Raw genomic sequence first — 26,849 nt, 5'->3', positions numbered from 1 at the left:
ACTTTTCAAATCTTCAATTTAAAATATACAAGTAAATGAGTATTGGTGGTTGACAATTCATGTATCACCATGACTTTTCAAATCTCCAATTTTAAAATATACGAGTAAATGAATATTGGAGGTTGACAATTCATGTATCACCATGACTTTTCAAATCTTCAATTTAAAACATAAAGTTAATGGGAATTGAAAATCAACTATTCATGTATCACCATGACTTTTCGGATTTTCAATGCTAAATCCCAACAACAAACGAATATGTAAGTAAAGAAATAAATTGAAATTTAACAATAAAAATCGAAAGATCGCGGATAAAACACGAAATCATGTGCTGCGTATGCGCAAGCATATTTTATAAATATCGAGTAATTAACAATTAGCGCGCAAACATGAGATATTTCTCATGCGCGAAAAGGGACTCTTAGGTATTCTAGGTCGTTACGTCTAACCACCTATCCTAAAGTCACGGAGCTCTGATACCAATCTGTAACACCCCGACCGATGGCGGATTATACATCGGGGCGCCACGTATTGTTTCATTACTCGTGACACTATTTGGGTGTCAATATTTAATAAATACATTTTCATTGCGCACGCGCAGAACACAAATCGTAAAGTAACATAAATCATATCATAACTCAAAATATTCAAATAACATAATTTGTCTTGTTACATTTTATTCTAGGTCCAAAGAAAAGGAAAACATCCTACGTGTCCTTGAGATTCCCAAAAGCAGCTACAGCAAACCTGAACATGTGTTAAAATAAAACATCAACACTTGCGTGTCGGTGAGAAATCAAGTTTAATAGATATAAATAGATAATAACAAACACTGCGCGCAACATGTGCTTAACTAGGGTTTAACATAGGGTGTAATCAGATTGTGATCAAGCCTAAATAGATCATAGCTCATAGTTCAATCCGTGCTCCCAATTGAGCACAAAAACAAATAATCATACGTGCATGTGCTAACAAAACAAGAAAACCGTAAACGATAGGTCTCCCGTGTTCATCTAATGGATCCATGAAAACTTCGGAATAGGCCGAACAAAGCGGTTAATGATTCACACATACAAATAAACAGCCAAGTAAACGTCCATAACACATGGGGTTTTGCGCACATAATTTCATAAACAAGTTTAAGACTCAAGTTGTACGAACACATGAACATCCCAAAATGTTAAAAATAAAAGGGGATTAGGTACGAGATTACTCACCTGTAAAAGTTGCGTTGAAAGATAATGCAAGAACCAACTTTTAAACAAGCGAAAGTTAACCTATAAATAAGAGGTTATTGGTTTAACGATTGGTTTTTATGTCTTGAATATATGTAAGTCACTTAAACAAATTATTTAAAAGGAAAAATTATATATTAATTATTTACCGAGATTTCTGGGCAGAAAAGAAGAGAAGACGGAGGCAAAGAGAGGAGTGGCGTTGCTGAGGAACTACGGCAGAGATCAAAGGGAGAGAGGGATTTGGGGAGTGCTTAAGTGTAGTGTGTGCAGTGTTAATAAACAAGAACTTAGCTTAATTTATAGGAAAACCCAAGGGAACACAATCCCTTGAAAGGGGAAAAGATCTTATCAAATCAAGCAAAAGATATTAAAAAGCACAAGAAACCAAAAGCAAAAGATATTAAAAAGATATGCCGGCAGCTGCAGGGGATGGGGAAAAGCTGACAGGTTACAGATCAAAGCATGGGAGGTGTCAGATAAAACACTGTTCAAGACATGCAAAAGAAGATTTCAAAAGATTATGTCAGTCACTTTTTCTGTCAACCAATAGGATTGGTGCGCATGCTGCGCCGAAAGTGGCTTTTCGGACAGATGTCGGAACTGTCCTACAGTGCTCATACCAAAGATAAGATATTTCAAAAGCATACAGGCTGACCTAAACTGAAGAAAAGACTTAAGGTCTAGCGCGAGAAGACTCGAGCGCGCGAGGGCGAAGGCAGACAGAACAATCCTTAGCGCGCCGCGGGAAGAACTACAATCCTTCGCGCGCCGCGGGAAGAACTACAATCCTTAGCGCGCCGAGGGAACAGTTCGCCTCGCGTATCGCAGGAACAGCTGGTCTTCACGCAGGCTTCCCTGTAAGGAGTCTGGCGCGTGGAGCTGCGCAGACATCCTTAGGCGGGAAGAACCAAAGGACAAGCAAAGAGTTAAGAGAAAAAGGGGTTCAAGGCTTAAGGGTTAAGCAGAGGGGCGGGACGGCGACAAGAGAGAAAAAGGGAGGCGGGACGGCGACAAGAGAGAAAAAGGGGCGGGACGGCGGAAAGGAATTATTATTATTAGTGAGTAATATAAAAATATATATATATATATATGATTTATTTAATGTTAAATTTACAAAGATTAATAATCAAATTTTAAATCATAATAACGGATCTGAAAACGGGTACCTGGGTCGGGTCGGATTTGGGCAGATGTTACATAATCTTCCCAAGAATCAGGGGAGGCCCTTCCATCAGCAGTCCTCTTGTCATCACTACACACATTGCTCATTATGAAGTGTCAAAAGTCCTGGTGGACACTGGCAGCGAGTCAGACATCATGTATGAGCAATGTTTCAGGAAACTGGATCCGGCAGACCAAGCAAGGCTTGAAATTGTGAATGCACCAATCTCTGGTGTTTCGAATGAAATCATTCATCCCCTAGGTCAAATACAATTTGAACTAACCATGGGGGATGAAAAACACAAGCGAGCCGAAGTTGTCAACTTCTTGGTCTTGCCCACCACTTCTTGCCACAATATGATCTTGGGTAGGGGAACGATTGCCCAATTCAACGCCATACCGTCGCCAGCGCACGGCGCGTTGGGGTTCCCAACACCAACAGGTGTAACTTTTGTATACCGAGATCATTTGTGTGCAGTGACAAGTACTCCGCGGGAAGGGAGAATGAAACTTCCAATGGCAGACAACGCGCCAGAGGAATGGATTCTCAACCCAAAATTCCCGGAGCAAACAATCACAATTGGCGCTACGATATCAGACGACACGAGGTTGAGAATGAAAAGATTGCTCACAGCATATATGTCGGTCTTCGCGTGGCAACACTCTGATATGACTGGGGTTCCGCTAGACCTGGCGCAACATTCTCTCAACACGTTCAAGTCTGTAGAGCCAATTGCTCAAAAGAAGAGAGTCATGGGGGATGAGAAGGCGAGGGCCATGAATGAGCAGGTTGAGGATCTATTGCGCGCAAACATCATCCGCCCGATACGATACCAGACATGGGTAGCCAATCCTGTGATGGTAAAGAAAAGTAACGGGTCGTGGAGGATGTGCATTGACTTCAAGGACCTCAACAAAGCGTGCCCAAAAGATTGTTACCCCCTCCCAAACATCGACGCAAAGGTGGACTCCGTGGCGCCATTCAAGCTCAAATGTTTCCTGGATGCCTACAAGGGCTATCACCAGATTCAAATGGCACCACAAGACGAGGACAAGACCGCCTTCAGAACCGACAAGGGTGTTTTTTGTTACACAAAAATGCCATTTGGTTTGAAGAATGCGGGAGCCACCTACCAAAGACTTATGGATGCTGTTTTCAGCGAGCAAATTGGAAGAAACCTAGAAGTCTATGTGGATGATTTGGTGATCAAAAGCAGGGAGGAAAAACAAATGCTCAAAGACATCGAAGAAACCCTTGGGCGCCTAAAGGAAGTTAACATGAAGCTCAATCCGAGCAAATGCACTTTCGGCGTACAAGAGGGAAAATTTCTAGGTGTAATGGTCACCAAGGATGGTTTCAAGGTGAACCCTGAGAAGGTGGAGGCCATCCTTGACATGCCCTCGCCATCCACCATGAAAGAAGTCCAGAAGCTGAATGGTAGATTGGTTTCAATCAACAGGTTCCTAGCGAACCATGCAAGCAAATCTACCCCATTTGTCAACACATTGAGGAATTGCTTAAAGAAAAGCCAATTCAAATGGACTCCTGAGGCCGAGCAAGCTTTCAGTGAGATAAAAGAATGTTTGATAAATCTGCCCGCGCTCACAGCTCCACTTCCTGGTGAAACTTTGACATTGTACCTATCAGCAGGAGAGCGCGCCATCGGCGCAGTATTGTTGGTGGATCGCAAGGGAATCCAAACGCCAATATACTATGTGAGTCGGGTGCTGACAGATCCTGAGACGCGCTACTCCATCATGGAAAAGTTAGTTTTGTCACTAACACACGCGTCGCGCAAGCTTCATAGATACTTCAATGGTCATCCTATTGAAGTTCTGACTGGTTACAACATCCAGCAAGTCTTGCGGCGTCCCGCGCTCTCAGGAAGGCTGACAAAGTGGGCGCTGGAATTGGGAGAACACACAATCGCCTATAAGCCCCGTCCAGCGATAAAGGGATAAGTCTTGGCTGATTTCATTGCAGAAGTCCCCGAAGGAAAAATTGAAGAGGCTCAGCGCGAGGTAGACCCTCCGCGAGCCAATGATGAAGAAAATGTGTGGAGATTATTCACCGACGGAGCTTCAAACAACGAAGGATCCGGCGCAGGCCTCAAGCTGGTGGATCCAGAGAATCAGGAATATACTTACGCCATCAGGTTGGACTTCAAGAGCACCAACAATGAAGCTGAGTATGAAGCCCTGCTGGCTGGCCTGCGCATCGCGCACAAATTCGGAGTTAAAAAGCTAGAGGCCTATGTTGATTCATACTTGGTAGCAGCACATGTCAATGGCCTTTATGATGCCAAGGAGAACACCATGCCTCTGTATATAGAGCAGGCGAAAAAGCTAATCGAGCAATTTGACTGCTTCAGAATCATTCATATTCCGCGCAGTGAAAACAAATCTGCCGACGCGCTGAGCAAGATGGCATCAACCAGCTTCGATCACTTTGGCAAAGATGTCAGGGTAGAAGTAATGAGCAACCCGTCGGTGGGAGCGAAGTCTGTCCTTGTAACTCATACAACCCCTTCATCATGGATAACTCCAGTAATGGAATTCTTGAAGGAGGGAAAAGTACCGGACGATCGCGCACAGGCGAGAAAGATAAGACACAAGTCGCAGAACTATGAACTGCTTGATGGTACATTATATCGACGCTCTTACCTTGGACCGCTCATGAAATGCCTAGAAGCTGAGGAAGCAAGCTATGTGATCAGAGAGATACACGAAGGAATCTGTGGAATACATGCTGGTCCGCGCATGGTGGTTGCCAAGGCAATGAGCGCAGGTTACTATTGGCCAGGCATGTACTTGGACGCTTTAAAAGAGATCCAAAAATGCAAAGCATGTCAGAGCTATGCGCCAAACACCATGCGGCCAAAGAACAACTTGATTCCGGTGACCTCCGCATGGCCTTTCCACAAATGGGCAATCGATATTGTGGGTCCCCTACCGCAAGCGCAAGGGCGAGTAAAATTTTTGGTAGTGGCAGTAGACTATTTCACAAAATGGGTTGAAGCCAAGCCACTAGCAAAAATCACAGCCGAAGCGATGAAGCAGTTTATCTGGAGCCACATCATATGCCGTTTTGGCTTGCCCATGGAAATTGTGAGCGATAATGGCAAACAATTCACTGACAGGAAGATATCCAACTGGCTCAAGGAATTGCGCATCAACCAAATCTTCACTTCGGTATACCACCCTCAGGGGAATGGCCAAGTGGAGCGCGCGAATCAAAGCTTGTTAAATGGGCTGAAGAAAAGGTCGGAGGGAGAATCCCATTCTTGGGTCGAAGAGCTACCTAATGTCCTGTGGGCACACAGGACATTAAGCAAAACCAGCAATGGCGAATCCCCGTTCAGCCTAACCTATGGAACGGAGGCTATGATTCCAGCAGAAATTGGATGCCCATCCCATAGAGTGCTAATGATGAACAAGATTGATAACGAGCGCGAAAGGAGGTTGGATCTCAACTTACTTGAAGGGCGCAGAGAGGCGGCTATCATCAGTGAAGCCAAATACAAGAAAAAACTGGAAAAATATTACAATCAGCGCGTGAAAGAATGCCACTTCAAGAAAAATGATTTTGTCCTTCGAAACAATGAAGCTAGCCGCGCGATACCCCCGGGAAAGATGTCCCCCAATTGGGAGGGACCTTATCAAGTCTCGGAAGAATTGGGAAAAGGCGCATACGCCTTAAAAGATTTGAATGGAAAGAAGATCCCGCCCGCATGGAACGCGGCACAGCTTAGAAAATGTTTCATGTAAAAATTGTCAAGTTTGTAATCAAGGCTTGTTAAGCCATTATGAATAATGATACGCGCTATCTTCTCTTAATGTGGATTCTATTACCTTTTGCATACATGTTTCACACTTCCCTTTATTAACAACTATGAGCAATATGACAACATTGTATTGACATCAAAACAAAATAAAACGAAGTAAAACATACATGCGCGAGCTTCAAGCTCAAACGCGTTAATGAGTCTTAACTCTAAAACGTCAGGGCCTTAGCCCAATAATATGAGCCTTAGCTCAGGGCCTTAGCCCAATAATGTGAGCCTTAGCTCAAATCACTCACAACATCCATCCTACATGCTGCGCAGCCTGACCATAAAAATACCTAAGCACAACTAAGGCAAAGCAAATGCCAAAACATAGTTGTTAAGGTCTCAGGTCGAGGTCGCGCATGAAATTGTAATGGATATCTGAGTAACACATATTGACACGTAAAGGCTAAAAAACTCATAATTCCATATAATAAATGCGCGATAACGTCGCGCAAAAGAGGAATAATGAAAACGCCAAGGCACGTGTCAACATAATCAAGATATGGCAAAATCACTTACAATATGACAAGGATTAAGTATAAAAATTTCCTTACAACCTTGTTCTTATTTCAACGTGCAAGCATATCTTATATTCAACAAGCAAACATGCAATATAAAGAGATGAATGGGGAATGCGCAAGATGCGAAGAAGGGAAAAACAAAATTTCATTCCAAAGCATTGAAATTTACAAGTTTACAAGATGATGAGATACAAACTACAAATAAAAATAAAAAACATGAAGGGCTTCTCAAGTCTCCACGTCGACGTCAGCCTCTTCATAGTCCTCATCACCGCCCTCAGCATCTGGCGCAGCCCGCTCCTCGTCATCTCCAAACTGACCATAGTCAAGTTGTTCGTCCTGAATGGAGTCTTCTATCACAATAGTGTCAGGAGCGCATCCTTTGGCCACGCCAGAGCCGCTAGCAGGGGCAGCATTCCCCGCGCCATCATCGCTGCCACCAGCCCCTTCGCACTCGTCAAGTAATTTCTTTAGCGCGCCGAGATCGGGCTGGTCAGCAAGCGCGGATATCTGCAAATCATAAGGAAAAATATGAGTACAAAAAGACTTGGAAAATAAGTCAAGGTAATCTCATTAAGGTTAAAATACCTGCGCAAGGATGGGAATGGGAGTATTCAAATACTTCTCCCCCATCGCGGCCATGTCCGCGCAGGCAACGTCGCTCTGATAAGGGTAGTCGGATGGGTTCTTCTTCAACATGCCATATTCATAGCCATCCTTAAACCCTTCAGCTCGACCCACCAAGCGCGCGGCAGCGTTGCAATCCATCACAAGGGCCTGAAACTCGTCTGAGTATTTCATCGCGTAAGCGCAACGAGTCATACCCTGTGAGATTAGCCATTGGCGATCCTGCGCGAGGGAAGCAACAGACATCTCAAGAACAGGAATCTGAGAGTTTAACAACTCAACAGTTTCCTTAGTCTGTTTCAGCTCCTCTTTGTCGGACGCTGCTGCCGCCAGGGCTTCTTCCTTTTCCGCTCGCGCAAGCTCGAGTGCTTCCTGGCTAGACGCTGCCGTCGCCAAGGCTTCATCTTTCTCGGCCTGCGCGGCCGCCAGCTCCTTCTTCAGGCGCGCAACCTCACTCTCCAGTGATGATTTGTCAGTTATAGACTGGACGAGAGCTTGGTCACGCGCCTCCGCATCAAGCTCCAAGTCGCGCACTCTACGCGCGTACTTGGCCGCGTCCGCCTCGGCCGCCTGTAGCTTCTCCCGCGCAGCCTGTAGCTCATGCCCGCGCTTCACGAAGGCGGTGTTGGCACTTGCTCTGTTCTCACTGAGCTCTGCTTGGAGCTTCTCAGCTCTCTCTCGAGCATCAGAAAGATGCCAAGCAGACACTTTAGCCTCTTGCTTGGCTTCCGCAAGAGCATCACGTACCTTTACGTAATCATAGCGAAGCTCTTGGGAGGCAGCAAAGAAAGCCGACCCAGCAAACAGATGATCTTTGAGCAAGTCATCGCGAGCGCGGCCCTCCTGAAACCTCCTTTCAGCTGGAGGCACAGAATGAGCCCAGAAGTCCTCACACACACCCATGGACTGAAATGAGCTGTCCTCAGTAATGTTCCATCTCGGGCGGTAAATGTGATCGGCTTCCTGCAAACACAAAGTAATGATCTAAGTCATCAAAACACTAATATGGAAGTCCGCGCAGCGGAGCAAAAACGAACCTATACCTGCGGGGATGAAGCAGAAAAGTCAGCGCCAGCCCCACGAGAAGACTGCGCCGGAAAATCTCGTGGCGCTGCAGGGCTGACGCGGCCGCCGTCGGAGTCTTCAACTTCAAACTCCTCATCCTCCTCTGAAACAGGCCTTTTCTCCTGCGACCTAGAACCAAAATCAGTCTCGCGAGGAGGGCTGTGCGCAGGAGGAGGTGAGGGAGGTCTCGACGCCGCCAGGTCGGCGCGTAAAACGGCCTCCTGCTCCTTAGTAATCCCGATGAGGGGAGATTCAGCGCTTGCAGGAGCAGGAGCAGAACCAACGGCGCTGGCACCGGCGCCAGGAGTGCCGCCAGCAGCTTGTACGCCAGCTATGACTCCTATGAAAAAATCAACAAAAAGAAATGGTTCATGACTTGATCTAAAAGAAAAAAGTCAGAAAATAAAAGCACAATACGTACCTTGGCGCAACTCCGTTCGCGAGGCGAACATCGCCATGAAGTCCATTCTACCCTTTTTCGAGGGTAAAACAGGGGACTTCGAAGCGACCTCCGGCGCAGCCTCGGCATCTTGTTGTGCTTGAGGTTGATCCACCAAGGTCGCCGGCTCTACAAACATTTGAGTGAGCAAAGATTCATTAGTAATTCTATCAGAATCGCGCTCATAGAACCATAAAAGATAACCAAAGGATAAGCAAAGTATACCTGTCGAAGGCGCAACGCCGCTTCCCTTTTCCAACGCGCGAATGGAGGAGGTAGTGGCACCATACCTCGTGTGGACAGGAGGTCAGCCCACTTTTTGAGGCAGGGAAGACAGGGAAAACTTGGTGGTAAACACCTGGGTTTTCTCAAGTCCCTTCGCCTGAGTAGGAGGATCCTGAACAACAGGGGCATCATCTTTCTTCTGTTTCTTACTGGCCCCTGCGCCAGTTTTCCCTTTAGCCTTACGCTTTAGTTGGGGCGCCTCCTCCTCCTCCTCCTCTTCCGCGAGCTCCAGCTCGTAGTTCTCAAGCGCGTCTACAATACGTGCAACAGAAATGTTAGCCAAATGTGGTATTATAAAGGCATAAGCATAAGTACAAAGGCTTACCAGGCGCATCGCTGTCAAAGAGAAATCCCAGATCAACAGGGATGAACATGTCATCGAAGCGATCGGGGAAGCCAACCTCCCCAGCGCCCAGCGCGACGGAGCCACCCTCCATATGCTCATCACAGGCGGCGTGGACATACTCCTTGCTGACTGCACAAAACATGTCAAATGATATCAGCAAAACGAATTATATTCGCGCAGAAGTAATGCATTGAATTAACTTACATAAGCCGTCAACTTGGATAACGGGCTCAGTCGCGCTGTCAGCCCACCTCCTGCTCATACCAACCCCCACCAGCGCCTCCTCGCAAATTTTCTTGGCGGGGGATGGTTCGGCAGTCAACTTTTTTACCCAGGCGCCAGTTGGGTTCTTGAAGACACCTACATCCGCAGGCGCAGAAGAGATCGCGCGCATGGTCATGCGGATGGGGATCACACCAGCCCTGATATAGAAAAATCTCTCGGACCAGTCATAAAGGCTTTTGAATGAAACAGTGCAACACTTGACCTTCTGACTGCGAGGAATGAAGGAGAACCAAGAATCTTGGATCTTTGGCTTGTAAAAAAATTGAAAGCGACGAGGGGTGGGCTCCTCGCGCTGAGATTTGCACATGAACTCAAAATGAGTCATGCGCACAAGTCCAAACGGATGGACTTGGGATATATGAATCCCATAAAACCTAAGCAGCGCACCCACAAACCTTGTCATCGGGAGACGAAGGTTGCAGTGGGTGAAAAAATGGCAATACAAGAATATAAAGCCGGTGGGCGGGTCCGCCGCCGTTTGCCCGGCAGCCGGCAACATGCAGCCATACTCAGGGAGAAAACCCTGAGAGGCGATAAGGCTGTCAAAATCGGCCTGCCTCAGTTTGCAGGGGATCTCATCCCACTTCTTCACTGCCTTGGTCCTCCCTACCTCCTCCGATGAGGCCTCAGCAGCCCTCTTCCCCTTGCCGGTCTTCTTCAATGTAGACATTACTAACGATTTCACACGGCGATGGATAGGGGAGATTGTGTTGTCTGAGCTATCAGACATACAACTGTGAAAACGGACAAAGGATGCTTCTGAAGAACAGAGATCTGGAAGCAGAACAAAGGCAATCGGAATAGTATGAAAGGAAAAAGCTCTGAATAAACAAGAAGATGAAGGGTAAAAAACTCAAAGGGGCTGGCTTTTATAGGCCCAGGAGAGAGAAAAATTGGTGCTGATCGGACTTCACGCGCCCCCACTCGCAGGTGTAAACCAACGCGAGCGCGACACGTGTCCCTGACACTGTGTGAGGGGACACGAAAAGAAACTATACAGGTGCTGCCAGAGTTCACGCGCCACCACTCGCTTGAACGGACCAACGCGAGCGCGACACGTGTCCCTGACACTATGTGAGGGGACACGAAAGGCAACTGTAGCACCTCGAGCACACGAAAGGTCTGACACGTCTCCATCACTGACGCATGTCAGCAACAACCAACCACGTACAGGGACGATTCGTTTTCAACCAAAAGGATAGAATTTCGCGCAACGATGAATAATAAGAAGAAAAAGACAAACCCCTACTAAAAGAGCAAACTACTAAGTCTAATATCTATCTTACCTTGCTCGCGCGAGACAAGACACACATTAGACTGGGGGGGCTTGAAGAGGTATGTACCCGCCTCAACACCGAGCGAGGCGGGTCAACCCACAAGATATAGACAAGAGGCTTGAAATCAAGACATTATGAAGGCACAAAGCCAAAACCTATGCGCATGGCGCATATCACATATGCTCACGCATATCACATATGCTCAGGCATCACATATGCTCAGGCACCACAGATGCGCAGGCATCACATATGCTCACGCATCACATATGCTCACGCATATCACATATGCACGTGGCGCATCCGCGCGTGGCGCATATCACATGCTCGTGCATATCACATTTGCGCATGAAACATCTGCGCGTGAGAATAAAGAGAAGACCTCGCGCATCCTCAGGATAGGCGCATATCACACGTGCACATAATCAACCTCGTCCTTATCCAAATCAGGATTAGGGCAACCTTGATTGTGCACGTCAGACAACCTTCCAGAAGGTATCTTTTTAAGGAATAAGAATATGCTGATGTTGACAGCTGCCAATGAAAGGTGGACAACTCAGCAAAACCCATGTGCTACCACGTGATTATAACCAATGAAAAAGCACCAGGTGTCCCAAGGACACGTGGCGCAAAGCAATTGGAGGAGGCCAACAAGGCCCTAATTGGGTCTGAGCCCAATCATTGGAAACCCTAGCACTATAAATACCACATCAACTCCACAAGGAGACAGACACCCCATTACAGAGTATTCAGCTATATTAAGAAATACACTCCAATTTCCTTACTCTCATATTATTATCTTCTCCTACAAACTCTTATTCTCACACCGGAGGGTTACCCCAAAGAGGACCATCTGTCTCTTTCTGAGGGGTAAGTTTACGGTGCTGTTCATTTTGTAGGTGGAAGAACCCAGATCCCAGAGAACCATCGGTGAAATAGCATAATCACACCCGAGGAAAGTAGATCGTCTACCAGTGAGTCGATCCACTTTTCTTCACATATAATAAAAATAACCATAAAGTGATAAGAAGAATATAAGAATAATTGATATAGAGCAACTAAAAGTCATAATGCGCCTCACGGCCTCAGTTTCAAAAGGTTAAATGGTAAAGCGTCTGCTAAGCTGCTACTACTACTACTACTAGTCATATTATTATTAGGAGTATGTTTTATTATACAACATTCATTTATTTATAAACACTAAATTATTACATTTATAGAGTGAGTATAAATTATTCTTTTTCTTTTAGTTAACTACAAACTAGAATATTTATATACTACACCATTTTCTTAAACTAGCTTCATGTCTAAAGATTGAACCTGAAACTTTCCGTCAAGACACATAATAATTTTATATATGTTTTTATTTTTGGAACGGCTACTTTTTTTTTGTTTAGGCTACTACACTCTTCAAATTGAAGAGTTTCGTTACCATACTCTGCCCAAACTATGTTGAATTAACCAAGCTCATGTCAACTTTAGAGTTTGGCTTAGACGTTCATTCAGGAAACCATACCGTCGGTTGTCACCTTAACATAATTATTTTATATAAGGGGTGTTTGGGAGTATAGTGGAAGAAAAGTAATTTCCTTGTTCTCATGTTCTTTTCTTGATAAAAAAAATTAGAAGAAAAACAATAGTGGAGACAAAGGGGATAGAAACAAATCTAAAACGGTTAAAAAAAATTAGAGGAAAAGAGAATCTAGAGGAGTCGTAGGTGTTTAGAAACTAATGCAATATTTTGTCATTTTATAACTTGATTAAATACTACTTTTAAGATCGTGTGTAGTGGTTATAATGGGATTATGGAAGGCATCAAGCCGTCTAGGGTGAGTGTCCATGTCATCAAGCCGTCTAGCTCGACAATGCTCCACCCTTGAAATTGTGATCTCATTTTCGTGTGGCCCTTAAATCATCCCGACTATCCTGATACAACCCAGGATTACCAAAACAAGCAAACAATGCATTTCAACCCGCTCGTGAACCATGACAAGATTTTGGCTACCGAAGTAGTAACAAAATTGTAACTTTTAACCCTATAAGTTTGTTCTAAAGTGTTCATGTGATACAATCAAATAAACAATAGAAGTTACTTGTGTAATTTATAAAAGACCAATCAAAAACTCTAACATGGGTGTGTTTGTGAGTAACTTAACTCTTAACCCTTTGCTTGCTTAAACCACATTTAAAGGTGATTTTTTAAAAAAGTATAAAAAATATATATACATACAGAAAATAATTAACTTTGTTTATTTTATATTCTTTTACAATTTGTCTCTAGGCATTAGGAAAATAAAGAAGTAAACTAAATTAAAAAGAGGCCTATGGATCTAAAGGTGGCGTTAATCATTGAAGTAGACCCTAAACAATATTTGACCCAATAATTAACCCCCCTTAAACAAAGTTTATTATTAAAATTATTGCAGTTTGTCAGACCGCACGAATTACTAACAACTGTTAACAACAGTATTTTATTTTTTAAAATATATATATATATATATATATATATTTTTGAAAGACTAACAAAATAAATTAAGAAAAAGGGAACTAGCAAGAAGCTAGATCCACCACACCAAAGTACAACCAGCGGCTCACACGAGCAAAAACAAACAACAAAAAACAACAAACCCGAACTACACAAGCATTATACATTAAACCTACGCCAAACATCCCAAGTAAGCCCTCTCTTTCTTCCCCTATGCTTTATCCAAAGGAAGCTCAACACTTTTATCTCCTCCACCAAACCCGCGACATGTGTCGGGATCCCCTTATAAACAAGCGCATTCATTTTCTTCCATAAACACCAAACCGCAATTAGGCAAACCGCATGAAGAACCTCCGCCTTTTCTTTCTCAAACCTCGAAAACTTGTGAATCTCCAACACGTCTCGAAAGCTAAACAAGAAAGGTGTTGGCATTTTACACCATTGAGCGAGCACACTCCACATGTAGTGTGCAAGCCCACAAGAAACCATTACATGTTCCACCGTTTCCTCAACCTCCCCACAAAACGGACACAAATTTGAGACCACCGGAATATTTCTCTTTTCCAAAGCCTTGAAAGTCGGAAGCCGGCCCAACATCGCTCTCCAAGCCACGAAGTTGACTTTTATTGGCACCATTCGGTTCCACACAAACTTATAATCAGGAGCTACAAAGTAGTTCTCAACCAGCCTTTCTTTAAACATTTTGACCGAGAAACCTCGTCGTGTCAAACTTCCAAACCACCTCATCATCCTCCTCACTAAGAAGCACACCTTGGCAAATTTGGAGCAACCCTCTCAATTCTTCTATCTCAACAGTACCAACCGGCATTCTGGACCAATCCCATTGACCGCATATCCACCCATCGCGCATGTACAAACGGTCAGCCACAAAACAACCTTTCGATTTTTCGAGACCAAAAAGGTTAGGGAAAAGAACCCCCAACGGCACCGAACTAACCCAACTATCCAGCCAAAACCAAGTCTTCCTACCATTCTTTACCAAATGTTGGAAACTATACCTCATCTCGACTCCGACCTCACTTAGAGTTGCATCAAGTTTGACAATTCGACTCCACGGACCCGGACAAGACAACTTGGCAGGAACATCCGTCCAAGATCTCGAAGTATGATGTAAGGCCCATTTGACCTTCCACCATAATCTACCCTTCTCCTTTTTAAACCGCCACCACCACTTGGATAAAAGAGAAATATTCACATCTTTCAAACAACCAATGCCCAACCCACCAGCCTCAATTGGAGCCACTACCTTATCCCACGCCACCCAATTAATTTTAGCCTTTTTTTCCGATCCCCCCCCCCCCAAAAAAAAAAAAACACCCTCCTCAACCTTTCGAGCTTCTCAAGGACACCTTCTGGAGCTTTAAATAAGGAGAAATAGTATGTCGGTAAGGAATTAAGGACCGACTTTATAACCGTGATGCGCCCCCCGAATGAGAGATGTTTGGCTTTCTACCTAGATAATCTTTTTTTAAACACCTCCACCACCGGGTCCCAAGCATTAATACCCATCATGTACTTACCAACTTGGAGACTAAGGTGAATAAAAGGCATTTTCCCAACTCGACAGTGAAGAATACCCGCCATTCCATTCAACTCAGCATCGCTAACTTTAGGCCCAAAAATCCAGCTTTTTGAAAGGTTTATACGCAGCCCCGAAACCATGTAAAAACACCTCAAAATTCTGCCCAAATTAAGTGCATTTAAAGTGTCCCACTCGCCAATGAAAACCACGTCATCTGCATAGAGAAGATGAGATAACAAAGGGCCCCCTGCGCCACACTTCAGCCCCCTAAATCGACCCACCTCAATAGCCTTCTTCATCAAACTCGTAAGGGCTTCCATGGCAATTACAAAAAGGAACGGTGATAAAGGGTCACCTTGTCTAAGGCCACGAGAGCATTGAAACTCACGCGTTGGCGAACCGTTTAGAAGAACCGAAGCCCGACTGGCCGACAAAATAGCTGAAATCCACATACGCCACCTTTCCGAAAAATTCATTTGATTCAAAACCGAGTCCAAAAAAGCCCAATGAAGCGAATCATAAGCTTTCTCGATATCAACTTTAAAAAAGAAACCCCTTTTGTTGGACCTATTTAGCCATGGCAGAATTTCATTGAGGATAAGAGGACCGTCAAGGATGCTTCTATTCGCAATAAAGGCAGATTGTTCTTCAGATATTAGCTTCCCAATCACCTTTTTAAGTCTCCCCACCAAAACCTTAGAGAGAACCTTATTGATGTAACCAACAAGGCTGATAGGCCTAAAATCATTTAGAGAAACAGGGTCCTTTCCTTTAGGGATCAAAGCAACGAAAGACAACGAAAGCTAAAGGAATCTGCAAAAAAGAATTCTTCAAAAACTTTAAGAACATCATATTGGAAACAGCTCCAAAATCTCTTTAAGAATTTAAAGTTAAAACCATCAGGGCTCGGTGCCCAATCCCCATCACAATCCCACACCGCATCCTTTATCTCCGCCAGAGCAATCAAGGCGCCCGCCTCAAGCTCACTCAACCTGGTAATATGAGCTAAGGCCAAAAACGGTCTATTTTGAGTCGTCTCCTGGAACCGAGCTTCAAAAAAACTGAAGGTGAAATCCTTTAATTGAACCGGATCCGAGACCCACAACCCATTCACATGGAGTCTATTATTACTCCAGCTTCACCTCCATCTCTTCCTCTCCCCTACTAAGTCCAAATTTTGGATGGTTTCCTTTTTAAAAGCATATATACCTGCTTTCTTTTTCTTATGCTTCTTTATCCAAGCAGCTTTTAACCACCTAAGTTTAGTGGTAAAAGCGGATAACCCAGTCGCCTTCGTCTCTTGCAAAGCTATAAAGTGAACCCCATTACAAGTCTTAATACCCCGGATCCAATTGGAATCCCTAACCCCCCTTATATTGACAGATAATAAATTCATGAGGAACCAAATAAACCACCCTCACCTTGAATTACCGATCTAACCAAATCTCGATGCTCGTGTACTAGATCTCATTGACCTCAGTATCCATGCCCGTGGTAAAGTCGCGACCCACAGAAGAATCATCGGAATTCGCCTCCTCATTAATAGACATACCTTCCCTAAAATTATCCATCTCCATCGAATCCCCATTGTGTTTCATTAGAAGCGCACCCCAAGTATAGCTCTTCCAACAACTTGGCTTGGATAACACATACCAGGTTGTTGAAGGGAAATCTCTTTTATGGGCGTACCTCCACCCTTCTTGACCACCCCTGGCTGCTTATGCTGGTGCGTCTCCGATTTGAAGCACTGGGCAACCGAGACCGATAGAAACCAAAACCGACCCTACCCGTAGGGTATGGATAGGATATGCTTTTTGAGCTCAATACCCGTACTCAGAACCGCACCCGATTTATACCCGTAAATACCCGTGCCCGGTCATACCCGATACCCGTACCCGGTACCCGATAACAGTTTTCTAATACACAAAATAATACTTGAGTTTTTATAGTATATTTTATGTTTATTTCACAACTTTTATGTTTAAGTTTTTTTAAAATGCATATTATTAAGTAAATAATTTGTAATTAAGTGGATTTATGGTTTTTGTAATATAATTTAATTATTTTTATAAATTACAAAGCAAATTTAATTTTTAAACAAATTTAAAAATGAATAAATAATTTACAAATTCAAAACTGGGTACTAATACCCAGTCGTACCCGGTTCCAATACCCGAACCCGATTATACCCTACCCGGGTACATAGGGTTGATTTTTCTCGTCAATACCCTACCCGAACCCTACCCGATTTCTCTCAATAGCCGGTTTTCCAATACCCGGTCATACCCGAAACCGGTTTCATACCCAAACCCGGGTATTAGAAAAACCCGATTTATGCACCTCTACTTCGAAGGATCTATGTATGGGTCACGAAGTGTTCAACTTCAATTTTTTTTTATAAATTATTATTATTATTATTTATTTATTAATAATGGTTAAAAGTCTATGAAGACACCAAATTTTATAAGGATGTTTACATTATGCTCTTATCTATACTTTTGCCTTTTATACTTTAATTTTGTTTAGAAACTCGATCACATGGCCCCTATTCATGTGATTATGTTTGTCTTATCAACAATATGTGGTTTCATAAGACTGAATCAGATTTATTGTAAAGATTGAAATTCATAAGAAGTTTAGTAATCAAATGTTATGAGAAGCAAAATCCAGATAGATCTATTGAGCGAGAGAAAGTAATAGCTACCATTAGCTAACTTTCCATTATTTCATCAATTATGACGTTTCGAATCTTAAACATGTTGGTTTTTAACTTATGTTATTCCAAGCTATGTTATAAAAACAATATCAACAAAAGATTAAATGTTCGAAGTTGGAAACAAATGTATAAACAACAGAAATATAGAGGTGTTAAATTCGGAAATAAAAAATCACAAACATACGATTCGGTTTCGATTAAAGTCAGTAAACAAAGACACGTTAATCGTAACCATAATCGTCAGTTTTGTTCAATTAATTTTTTGATGAACAGTTCGGCCTTCGGCAAGTTAAAAATAAGTAAATAAACTCCAAATAACGAATTTATTATCGGATTTTGTAAGTTATGATGAGATAGACGACAATCTGTGGGCATGAGGATGACACGACGACACAAACCTATTATCCCATGAAACACAAAACAATAACAGTTATGTGGTATTATATTATGTATATCTCAATCTTCATATCCTTTAAAACACAACACTTCCTCCGTCACCGGAATATGCAACTCTCCGCCGCCACGTCAGCAGCAGCATCATCGCCTCGTATCGCTTTTATCTCTCACTTACTCGCCACCGATGCTTCACCATTGAAATGGAACTCTAATAATAATAATAATAATGTATTCATTTGTCGAAGCTCATTAACTCCTCCAAACCCACCTCCTAATAATAATAAGGTTTCGGATGTGGTCTCAAAGAACACCATGACTCAACAGCTCATTGATCTTATTGACTCCGATCAAGACGTCGTTAGACAAGCTCGGGTAGTACTCTAGTGCTTTCTTTCTTTAAATATTTGGTGGTGTAAAATTTTCATTTTCATGTTCATGTTCATGTTCATGTTTGTTTATTTATTAAATAAACGAACTTCCAGCCAAACAGTTTACCTAGCGTTCGGTTTCACTTACATGCCTAAGTGAACTAAATAAAAACACATATGAACAGTTACTAGTTTGTATTAAGTGAAAACATGTCTCTACATAATTACCAATCTAATAAGGGAAAATTACCAAAATAGGCATGTTTTATCAACATAGGCATCACCAATAGAACAATGACTCATAACTCTCTTGGGCATTACTAGGCACCAAATGAGTCTACACATTATATCAAACAAAATTGAGCTGGCACCAACGTAGTCCAGTTGTGACACGTGTCCTAATTTGATTTTTCCAACTCAGTTTTGCTTGATATAATGTGCAGCCTCGTTTGATGCCTAGTGGTGCCAAGGGGGTTATGCGTCATTGTTCTATTGGCTATGTCCAATTTCGATAGATCTTTGTCAAATATGTCTATTTTAGTAATTTCCTATTTCGTAATTGTTCATTTCAAGTCAAATTAAAAAACAATCATTAAATAGCAACACTCAGGTTTTCGTCCCACTTTGTGTTACGCCAGAGAGTTATTCTCTTGTGGCAGCACAACGACTGTCAAATGACAAACGATGATAGCCAAACTCTGAAGTCCCGGTTAAGTAAACACAGTCTTGCCAGATTGGGGCAACGGGGCTCTCCAATTTGAAGAGCGCGGTGGCCTAAACACAAAAAAGAAAAGTCTATCGTTCTAAAAAAAAGTAACTTTACATGAATAAGAAAACTTTAAGCAACTTTGGTGCATACATGAAAATTTTGGTTATTATTATTATTATTATATGAAGTGTTATTTTTGTCTAGTAAGTTGGTATCTAAAACTTAGTTTGTGCAAAGAAGTAGAGATCTGCTGATTGGAAGGCAGCAAGGGCTCATTTAGAGAATGGGATTGTATATCAAGGCAGAGTTGAAGGATCCAATGGTGGCGGTTTACTCATTCGGTTCTATTCTCTTGTGGGCTTTCTTCCATTTCCACAGTTGAGCCCATCACATTCTTGTAAAGGTAATCCTTGCTCATGTTCCTCCGTTAAGTTTTTATCTGACAAACAAACAAAATTTCTTGTTCGTGTTTCTTCATTAAGAAAATGAATTTGTTTGTGAACGGTTCGTGAACATAAACAATGTTTTATTTTGTTTGGCTAACCGAGAATGGTCAGTGTCAACGTTTCGGTCCTGCTACCAAGTTTATGTTGTTTTTTTATTTTTTATTTATTTATTTTTATTTTTTGACAATTTCATATGTTAATATACATATAACTGAATCACATAATACTCATGTTTATATTTGTTTTATAGTTGATAAGTATGCCTAGTTGTATATGATAAGATTTAAAAAGCCATTAAAAATATTAAAAACCTTTAATGAACAAACATTAACGAACATAAACGGATGTAAACGAACACAGTATCGAACGTTCACAAACACAATTAAACGACCATGGTATATGTTCGTGTTCGTTCGTTAACCAAACAAAATTTCTTGTTAAACGAACGAGCATAAACGAACTTCTTCCCGAACCATTCACGAACAGTTCGGTTTGTTTATAGCCCTAACAATACGTAACCGAATATACAATACTAGCAGCTAGCTTATGTTGTTTGGGTAACCGAGAATGGTTAGTGTCAACGGTTCTGTCCTGCTACCAAGTTTGCGTTTTTTTTTATAATTTTTTTTTACAATTTTATATGCTAATATACATATAAATGAATCACATATTACTCGTGTGTATATTTGTTTATAGTTGATAAGTATGCTTAAATGTATATGAAAAATTTAAACGCCATTAAAAATATAAAAACCTTTAATGAACAAACATTAACGAACATAAACGGATACATTATCGAACGTCTGCGAAAAGAACATTTCTTGTTAATTGAACGGACATAAACGAACTTGATGGTAAATCATGCAGAACCAGACAAAAGCATTCAAGAGATCGCAAAAGCGCTAACTGGTTCTCTCATTTCCGTTAAGGTGCCAAAATAATTTTTCTTTTCTTAACTTCAGATTATTATACATAAAGAAAAACAGTAACTGATGTTAAATATGAACGGTTAGGTGATTCATGCAGAAGAGGAGAAACGTAAATTAATATTCTCTGAAAAAGAAGCGGTTTGGTCAAAGTATTCGAATACGGTCAAAATAGGAAATGTTTACGAAGCAAAAGTTGGGTCGGTTGAAGACTATGGCGCCTTTGCTCATTTGCAGTTCCCAGATGGTAAAAGTTTTGGGTCAAAGTTTATATATCATGTGGTCAAAGTCAAAGTTTGTAGTTTATATTGATGCATCAGGAACTCGTTGCAGGTTTGTATCATCTTACTGGACTTGTACATGTGTCCGAGGTGTCGTGGGATTTGGTTCAAGACGTGAGAGATATCTTGAACGAGGGGGATGACGTGAAGGTCAAAGTCATCGGTGTCGACAGGTGACAGTTTTATTATTATTATTATTATTATTATTATTATTATTATTTATTAGGTATGACAACTCAAAATCTGATTCTTTTCGTGTTTTGTCACAAATGCGACCGGAAATTCATAATATGCAGGAATAAGTCAAGAATTACATTGTCAATAAAGCAACTAGAGGAAGATCCACTGCTTGAAACTTTAGAGAAAGTCATTCCACAGGTATAGTTTTTTTTATCGTTTTATTAATATTTTAACACTATGCGTGTTTCAACTAATGATCATAGCGTATCGTGTGCAGGACGGTTCAGCTGGTTCTGGTTTAGACAACGCTGATGATTATGTTATTGTGCCACTTCCGGGACTTGAAACGATAGTCGAGGAGCTACAACGAGAAGAAGGGTATATAATAAGATTCATGATTTATTCATTTATTAACAAAGGTTTTAAACTTGGAACATTTTATGGTTTTTGACTTATCGGTTTGGTTTGCTAAACCAGCATAATTGATATAAAGATAACCCGTCAAGGATTTGAGAAACGAGTGGTGTCACAGGATTTACAACTTTGGTTGTCGAATGTAAGTTGCTTGTTCGCTGTCGTTGACTTTTTGACTTTTAAACGCATGTCTATACGTTTCTTGATCTTGCACTGTTTACAGGCACCACCTAATGGAAATCAGTTCACTCTGTTAGCTCGGGCCGGAAGACAGGTATGCGAGCCTATGTACTATGGCTACAATGTTTTAAAACTAGTTAAGCTGTAAACGCTCAAAAAAATATCGGTTAGGTTTGTTACGGTACTGACTGTAAATCCAAATAATTAAGCAGTAAATGCTCAAAACAATATCGGCACTTGTATAGCTTACCTGCACTAACAAAATTAGTAAGCGTCACTAAACCAAAAAATATTAGTAAATACCAAAAATAATAACGGCACTCATATAGCTTATAATACAAAAATATATATTAAATGCTCAAAATGGTATTAGCACTCGTATAGTTATAGCTTATGGTAATTTTTTTTAACATAATTTACTAGACAGTATCGGGAGTAAACACAAGAAATAAAATAATTTTACCTGATGACGTGGCATTTTAAGGGGCTGCCACAGTGCCACGTGGCCTGACATATCTTTGCGCTGGCGGCGACACTTCATTTTAATATGATATAACAATATAATATTTGAACTTGAACTTGAACTAGATCAGATAGAAGTAGACATATATGCAGTGTTACAAATTAAAACATGGCTAAAAATGTTATTCAGGTACAAGAAATACAACTGGTAACTTCACTTGATCAAGACGGGATAAAAAGCGCGTTACAGAGAGTGCTCGAGCGTGTTCCATGAGTCGATACATTCACTTAATATACATGAATTATTATTACACTTGCCTACTTGTTGTACAGAAATCACATTAAACCTGTAACAATTGTTTTGTCTTGTTTTTACTGATGTATGTATGTATGTATGTATGTATTAATATGGTTGCATTCATACAGTCATCATCTTTATTCTAAAACAAAAGACTTAATTACAATGGTGAGCTTTAAGCTTTATCTCTGGAAACTGGTTCAAGATTAGGGAGACCGGAAGGCTTGCATTCGATCTCTCGTAGCACGGTCTTGAGCCCGATTCCAGCAGCATTCGCTTTTGGGTGGATTCCGTGGGGTGGTCCTTCCATGTTCGCCCGTTTCTCCCTTTCCTTATCGAAGGAGACGCCATATCGAGTCTCCATATCTGTAACCAATCCGTGTGGTCATCAACGAGCGTAAATGTAAGATCCGCGTTAAATTTGTATTAACCGATGAATATCATGCAGAGATGATGACGCAAAAGTGGTTTTACCGTTCACTAATAATACAGACGAGACATGTTGACCACCTTTTAAGATAAAATAGACATTGACTTTTAGCTCACTGAAAATATTCAAAACCAGCCAATCAAAAAATGACAAATAAGCTAAGCTGGCTAGGAAGACAAGGTTTTAGCCGGTAAGGATTACTTCCTTAGCTGACTTAGCTTATTTGACGTTTTCTGATTGGCTAGTCTTGAATAACTTTTTTTAATCGGGTTGAAGTCAATGTCTGTCTTGACCTAAAAGGTGGTCAACATCTCCATTTTGACGATTTTCCGTTACTCTTTCTCATTTAAAGCTTGTCAAGCTGAATTTGTGGCAGAACTCGATTTAAATCAAACGAGTGAATCTGGCTATTAGTGATACTCATTTTTTAATAGTATTTGTTTGATAACGAATGTAACGATACCTTTAGCGAGGTTAGGATATAGTTGGCCATCTCGTGTTAGAGCCATCATAATATGCGGTAACCCAAGCGGCAATTCATCGCCTTTATCCACTTGCCAGAAATGAATCGCCTTCCCATAAGTTTTGACCAACTTATCGAGATCTTGACGTTCAACTGGACCAGGAACACCAGGCATGAAAAGCACACCGCTCTTCACCTCATACTCGTGGCTATGCCAAAACGGTTTTTCTGAATCAGGCAATGTTAAAAACAAATCTTCGGTTATTATGTACTCCACTCCGATTAATCTAGCATCAGCCTCGGGCCGGTCATAGATTAGAGATTGTCGCATTTCTTCGTTAAGTTGGCAACAATAGTGATGTGCTTCAACTTGTCGAGTCATGTCATCGACATACAAGTGAAACCTTACCATTGTTAATTAACAAAATCATTAATTAACAAAATTATCAATACGCATTCAATTTATGTAAGTCTTCGTATTTTATTACATTTACAAATTCACACATGACATACTTTCATATTATGCTTTGTATTAGATATATATGCAATTTTTATTTTTTCATAATATTTAGTCGGTGTTTGAATCTAGTCTGACCAGTGACCCGTAAATGGACCGGTTTAATGTCTAGTCGAGGCCAACCTTAGGTGGTGCGAGGCTCGGCGATCGCCTGGAGCCTAATATATAAAAAAAGTATACATATATATTTAAAAAAAGTATGTAAACAATTGTTTTATCATGACATGTGTAGTGGGCTACAATTTTGGGCGACAAGGGGCGAGAACACCGCCCCTGGGGGCGACAAGATGGGCGACTAGTTTTTGTCGCCGGCTTGTTTGTTTGGAAATAATATTATATATATATATATATATATTGGGCTACAACACCATTACACCCCTAAAACAAAAACCATCTTTTTACTGACTGAACGTCACATAGCACAAAGCGCTCCATTTTGTAGCCCCTCTAGTACATATAGCCTTAATATATTTACCAGAAATCAAAGAGCCTACATCCACAAATTAGGTTATTTCGGGCCCACTAAACTTAAACAATTAAATATCATAGCATAAATGGATTATCTTGGGCCCACCTTACTTTGTTATTTTATTATTATCACAATTATCGTTGATCTTTTAGATTTTTTTATTTTTATGTATAAGTGCCTTCTTTTTAGTTCTCGCTAGGGTAACCCGAAATCTTGGAGACATGTTTGTGTCCAGTCTATTCTGAAAACATTAATTTGGACTTACACGCAAAAATGTTGATGGTTTTTTTGGTAGGACTGAAAGCTTGGATGGTGGCAGAGGCGGTGTCGACCATGGAGGTGGTCATTTTGGTCTTTTCTCCGGGAACGTCAGGAAGGACCGATGTGTGAACGGGTTCCATTTTGAATAAGATCCAATGGAGCTATGGCGATGTTTGATTTATGTAGTTTTGAAGGTGGTGGTGGAACAAGGTGGAATGCAACGTTGCATAAGGTACATGTCTTGTGTTTCCTAAAATGGTATAAAAGTACAAATGTTTTCCTGTTTTGATTGCTTCCTTAATGGAGAAATGTACTATGAATGTGACATGTGGAAACTGGCTATATTTATGCTTCAAAATCCAAATATTGTTTTTTCGTTCTTTCATATTAACATTTTACAAAATTATCTATTACGTATTCAAATTGTACATTATTTAGCTTCAATAAGCTTTAATAACATTTTTTTATTTACTCACTCGCTCGAATACAACTTTGATTTGGTCAAAGTTCTTTCCTTGTAGCCTAGGTAGAATCTATGAAAGATGAAAAATAACATGATAGAAGAAAATGTAGTACGGAGTAATACGTAACACATCATATTCACTTAAAATCATAATATTGTGTAGGTGCATGCAAACCTTTATATAATCAAGATCTGCCAAATTGTCTATCTAAACCATAAACTTAACAAATTGAAACCACAAACCTTAAACTTACATGTTTAGAACTTAGTGTCATAACACTAAATCGTATTAGTATTCGTAGGGGTGTGCGTGGTGCGGTTCGGTGTGGTTTTTGGCTAAAACCAAACCGAAAATCAAAACTTCGGTTTTTGGAGTTTTTGAAACCGTTCGGTTTCGGTTTTTTCAGTTTTCGTTTTGGTTTCGGTTTTTGTCATTTGAGCTTGAAAATTTTAGGCAAAAAAAAAAGTTGGCAAAAAATAATGAATTTAGGTATAATTAATTTTGTTAATTGTAAAATAATATACTATTTTACATTCGATTAAAAATACTGGAGTTACATATTTATTAAATTCTTATAAATTACTTAATATAATATATAAAAAAAAATTAGGAATTTGGTTCGGTTTTTTCGGTTTTTTTACATGCAAACCAAAACCGAACCGTTAGTGCGATTTTTAATAAACATATAACCAAACCGTCGGTTTTTGTTTCGGTTCGGTTTTGAATCGGTTTTTTCGGTTTCTTGCACACCCCTAAATATTCGTAAACCACAATGGTGTTTCTTTTTTTCCTTTTCTTTTCAAGAACAATACAAGAATGAAGAAATAGAAAACGGATGATTAAATGAACAATAAACTCAGACCGTTAATGCAATGAAGTGACAAATAAATGAACACATCCAGGAAATAAAAAAAAACTAGACAAGAATCATCAACGTGACGAAACTCTATAAATATATGAAAACGAAAACTGCTAGTAATCTTGAGAGAGAAGACGATAGACAATCTTCTTGGCGTTAATAGAACACGTTGTGTCTTCATCTCTCCACTTCACTTCTCCAACAAGCCCATTTTCCATATTAACTACAAGCCAAGTTTCTAGTCTACAATCCATGCAAGCTCATTTAAACATACAAATACAAAAGACTAACAACAAATATTAATTGATTTGTCGAAAAACAAGGGTACATTTACCAATTGGTCGGTGTCTCGATGGTTGAGTGTTATGAGCCTTATGTCTAATGTTTGATGCAAAACTATTATCGAGCTGAGGGTCTCACCTAAAGTAGCATTTCTGTTCATATAAGGTAAATGTAAGGTTGTCTACATCTTATCATACTCAGATCCTACTATAACTTTGTTATGGTGAGATTTATTAAATCCGATGATATTGATGATATATTTTAAACACTTGGTATATAAAAGATGCATTAAGTCACACGGCGTGTGAAGGGTCAAGGGAGTGTCACAATCGAAGTCTATGACATGGCAAGAGGATTTTACACGTCGACTGTGAGGGTGGGCCCCTTCTTTAACTTTTGTTGACCAATCAAACTAGAAAACAATTTTATATCAGTATGTAATATGTTGTTACATTTTAATTCGTTACTAATACTTCTATGTATATATTTCCTTATCCTAATGTTAAATAATAACTACATTGCAAGTTTCAAATTTTATATTATTTAGATTCAATAGTTTTATATCGCTTTGTATTAGCTAAATTATATATAAAAAAATTAAATATATGACGACTCTAATCAGTCAATAA

At 40.8% G+C, this 26,849-nt stretch overlaps 2 protein-coding genes and 1 pseudogene across 2 annotated transcripts in view; 1 reads left to right on the top strand and 2 right to left on the bottom strand.

The window, feature by feature from the left end:
- LOC143531540 (putative aldo-keto reductase 5) overlaps positions 1-26,849 on the bottom strand; it is a 207,848-nt gene that overhangs the window by 171,893 nt on the left and 9,106 nt on the right. The gene's annotated exons all lie outside the window — the stretch shown is intronic.
- LOC143531536 (uncharacterized) lies at positions 18,320-22,580 on the top strand. Its single transcript, XM_077026810.1, has 10 exons — positions 18,320-18,583; positions 19,532-19,691; positions 20,602-20,663; positions 20,748-20,907; positions 20,994-21,114; positions 21,238-21,319; positions 21,399-21,499; positions 21,599-21,677; positions 21,759-21,809; positions 22,368-22,580. Exons 1-10 carry the CDS (start codon positions 18,320-18,322, stop codon positions 22,449-22,451), a joined length of 1,164 nt encoding a protein of 387 aa, XP_076882925.1. The 3' UTR covers positions 22,452-22,580.
- Positions 22,636-24,940, bottom strand: LOC143531547 (oil body-associated protein 1A-like; annotated as a pseudogene).

The sequence above is a fragment of the Bidens hawaiensis genome, unplaced genomic scaffold, assembly GCF_021521415.1.
Source record: "Bidens hawaiensis isolate Kalapana, Puna unplaced genomic scaffold, B.hawaiensis_p1.1 tig00009190_1, whole genome shotgun sequence".
NCBI lineage: Eukaryota > Viridiplantae > Streptophyta > Magnoliopsida > Asterales > Asteraceae > Bidens > Bidens hawaiensis.
This window is presented reverse-complemented; position numbering and strand designations above follow the sequence as displayed.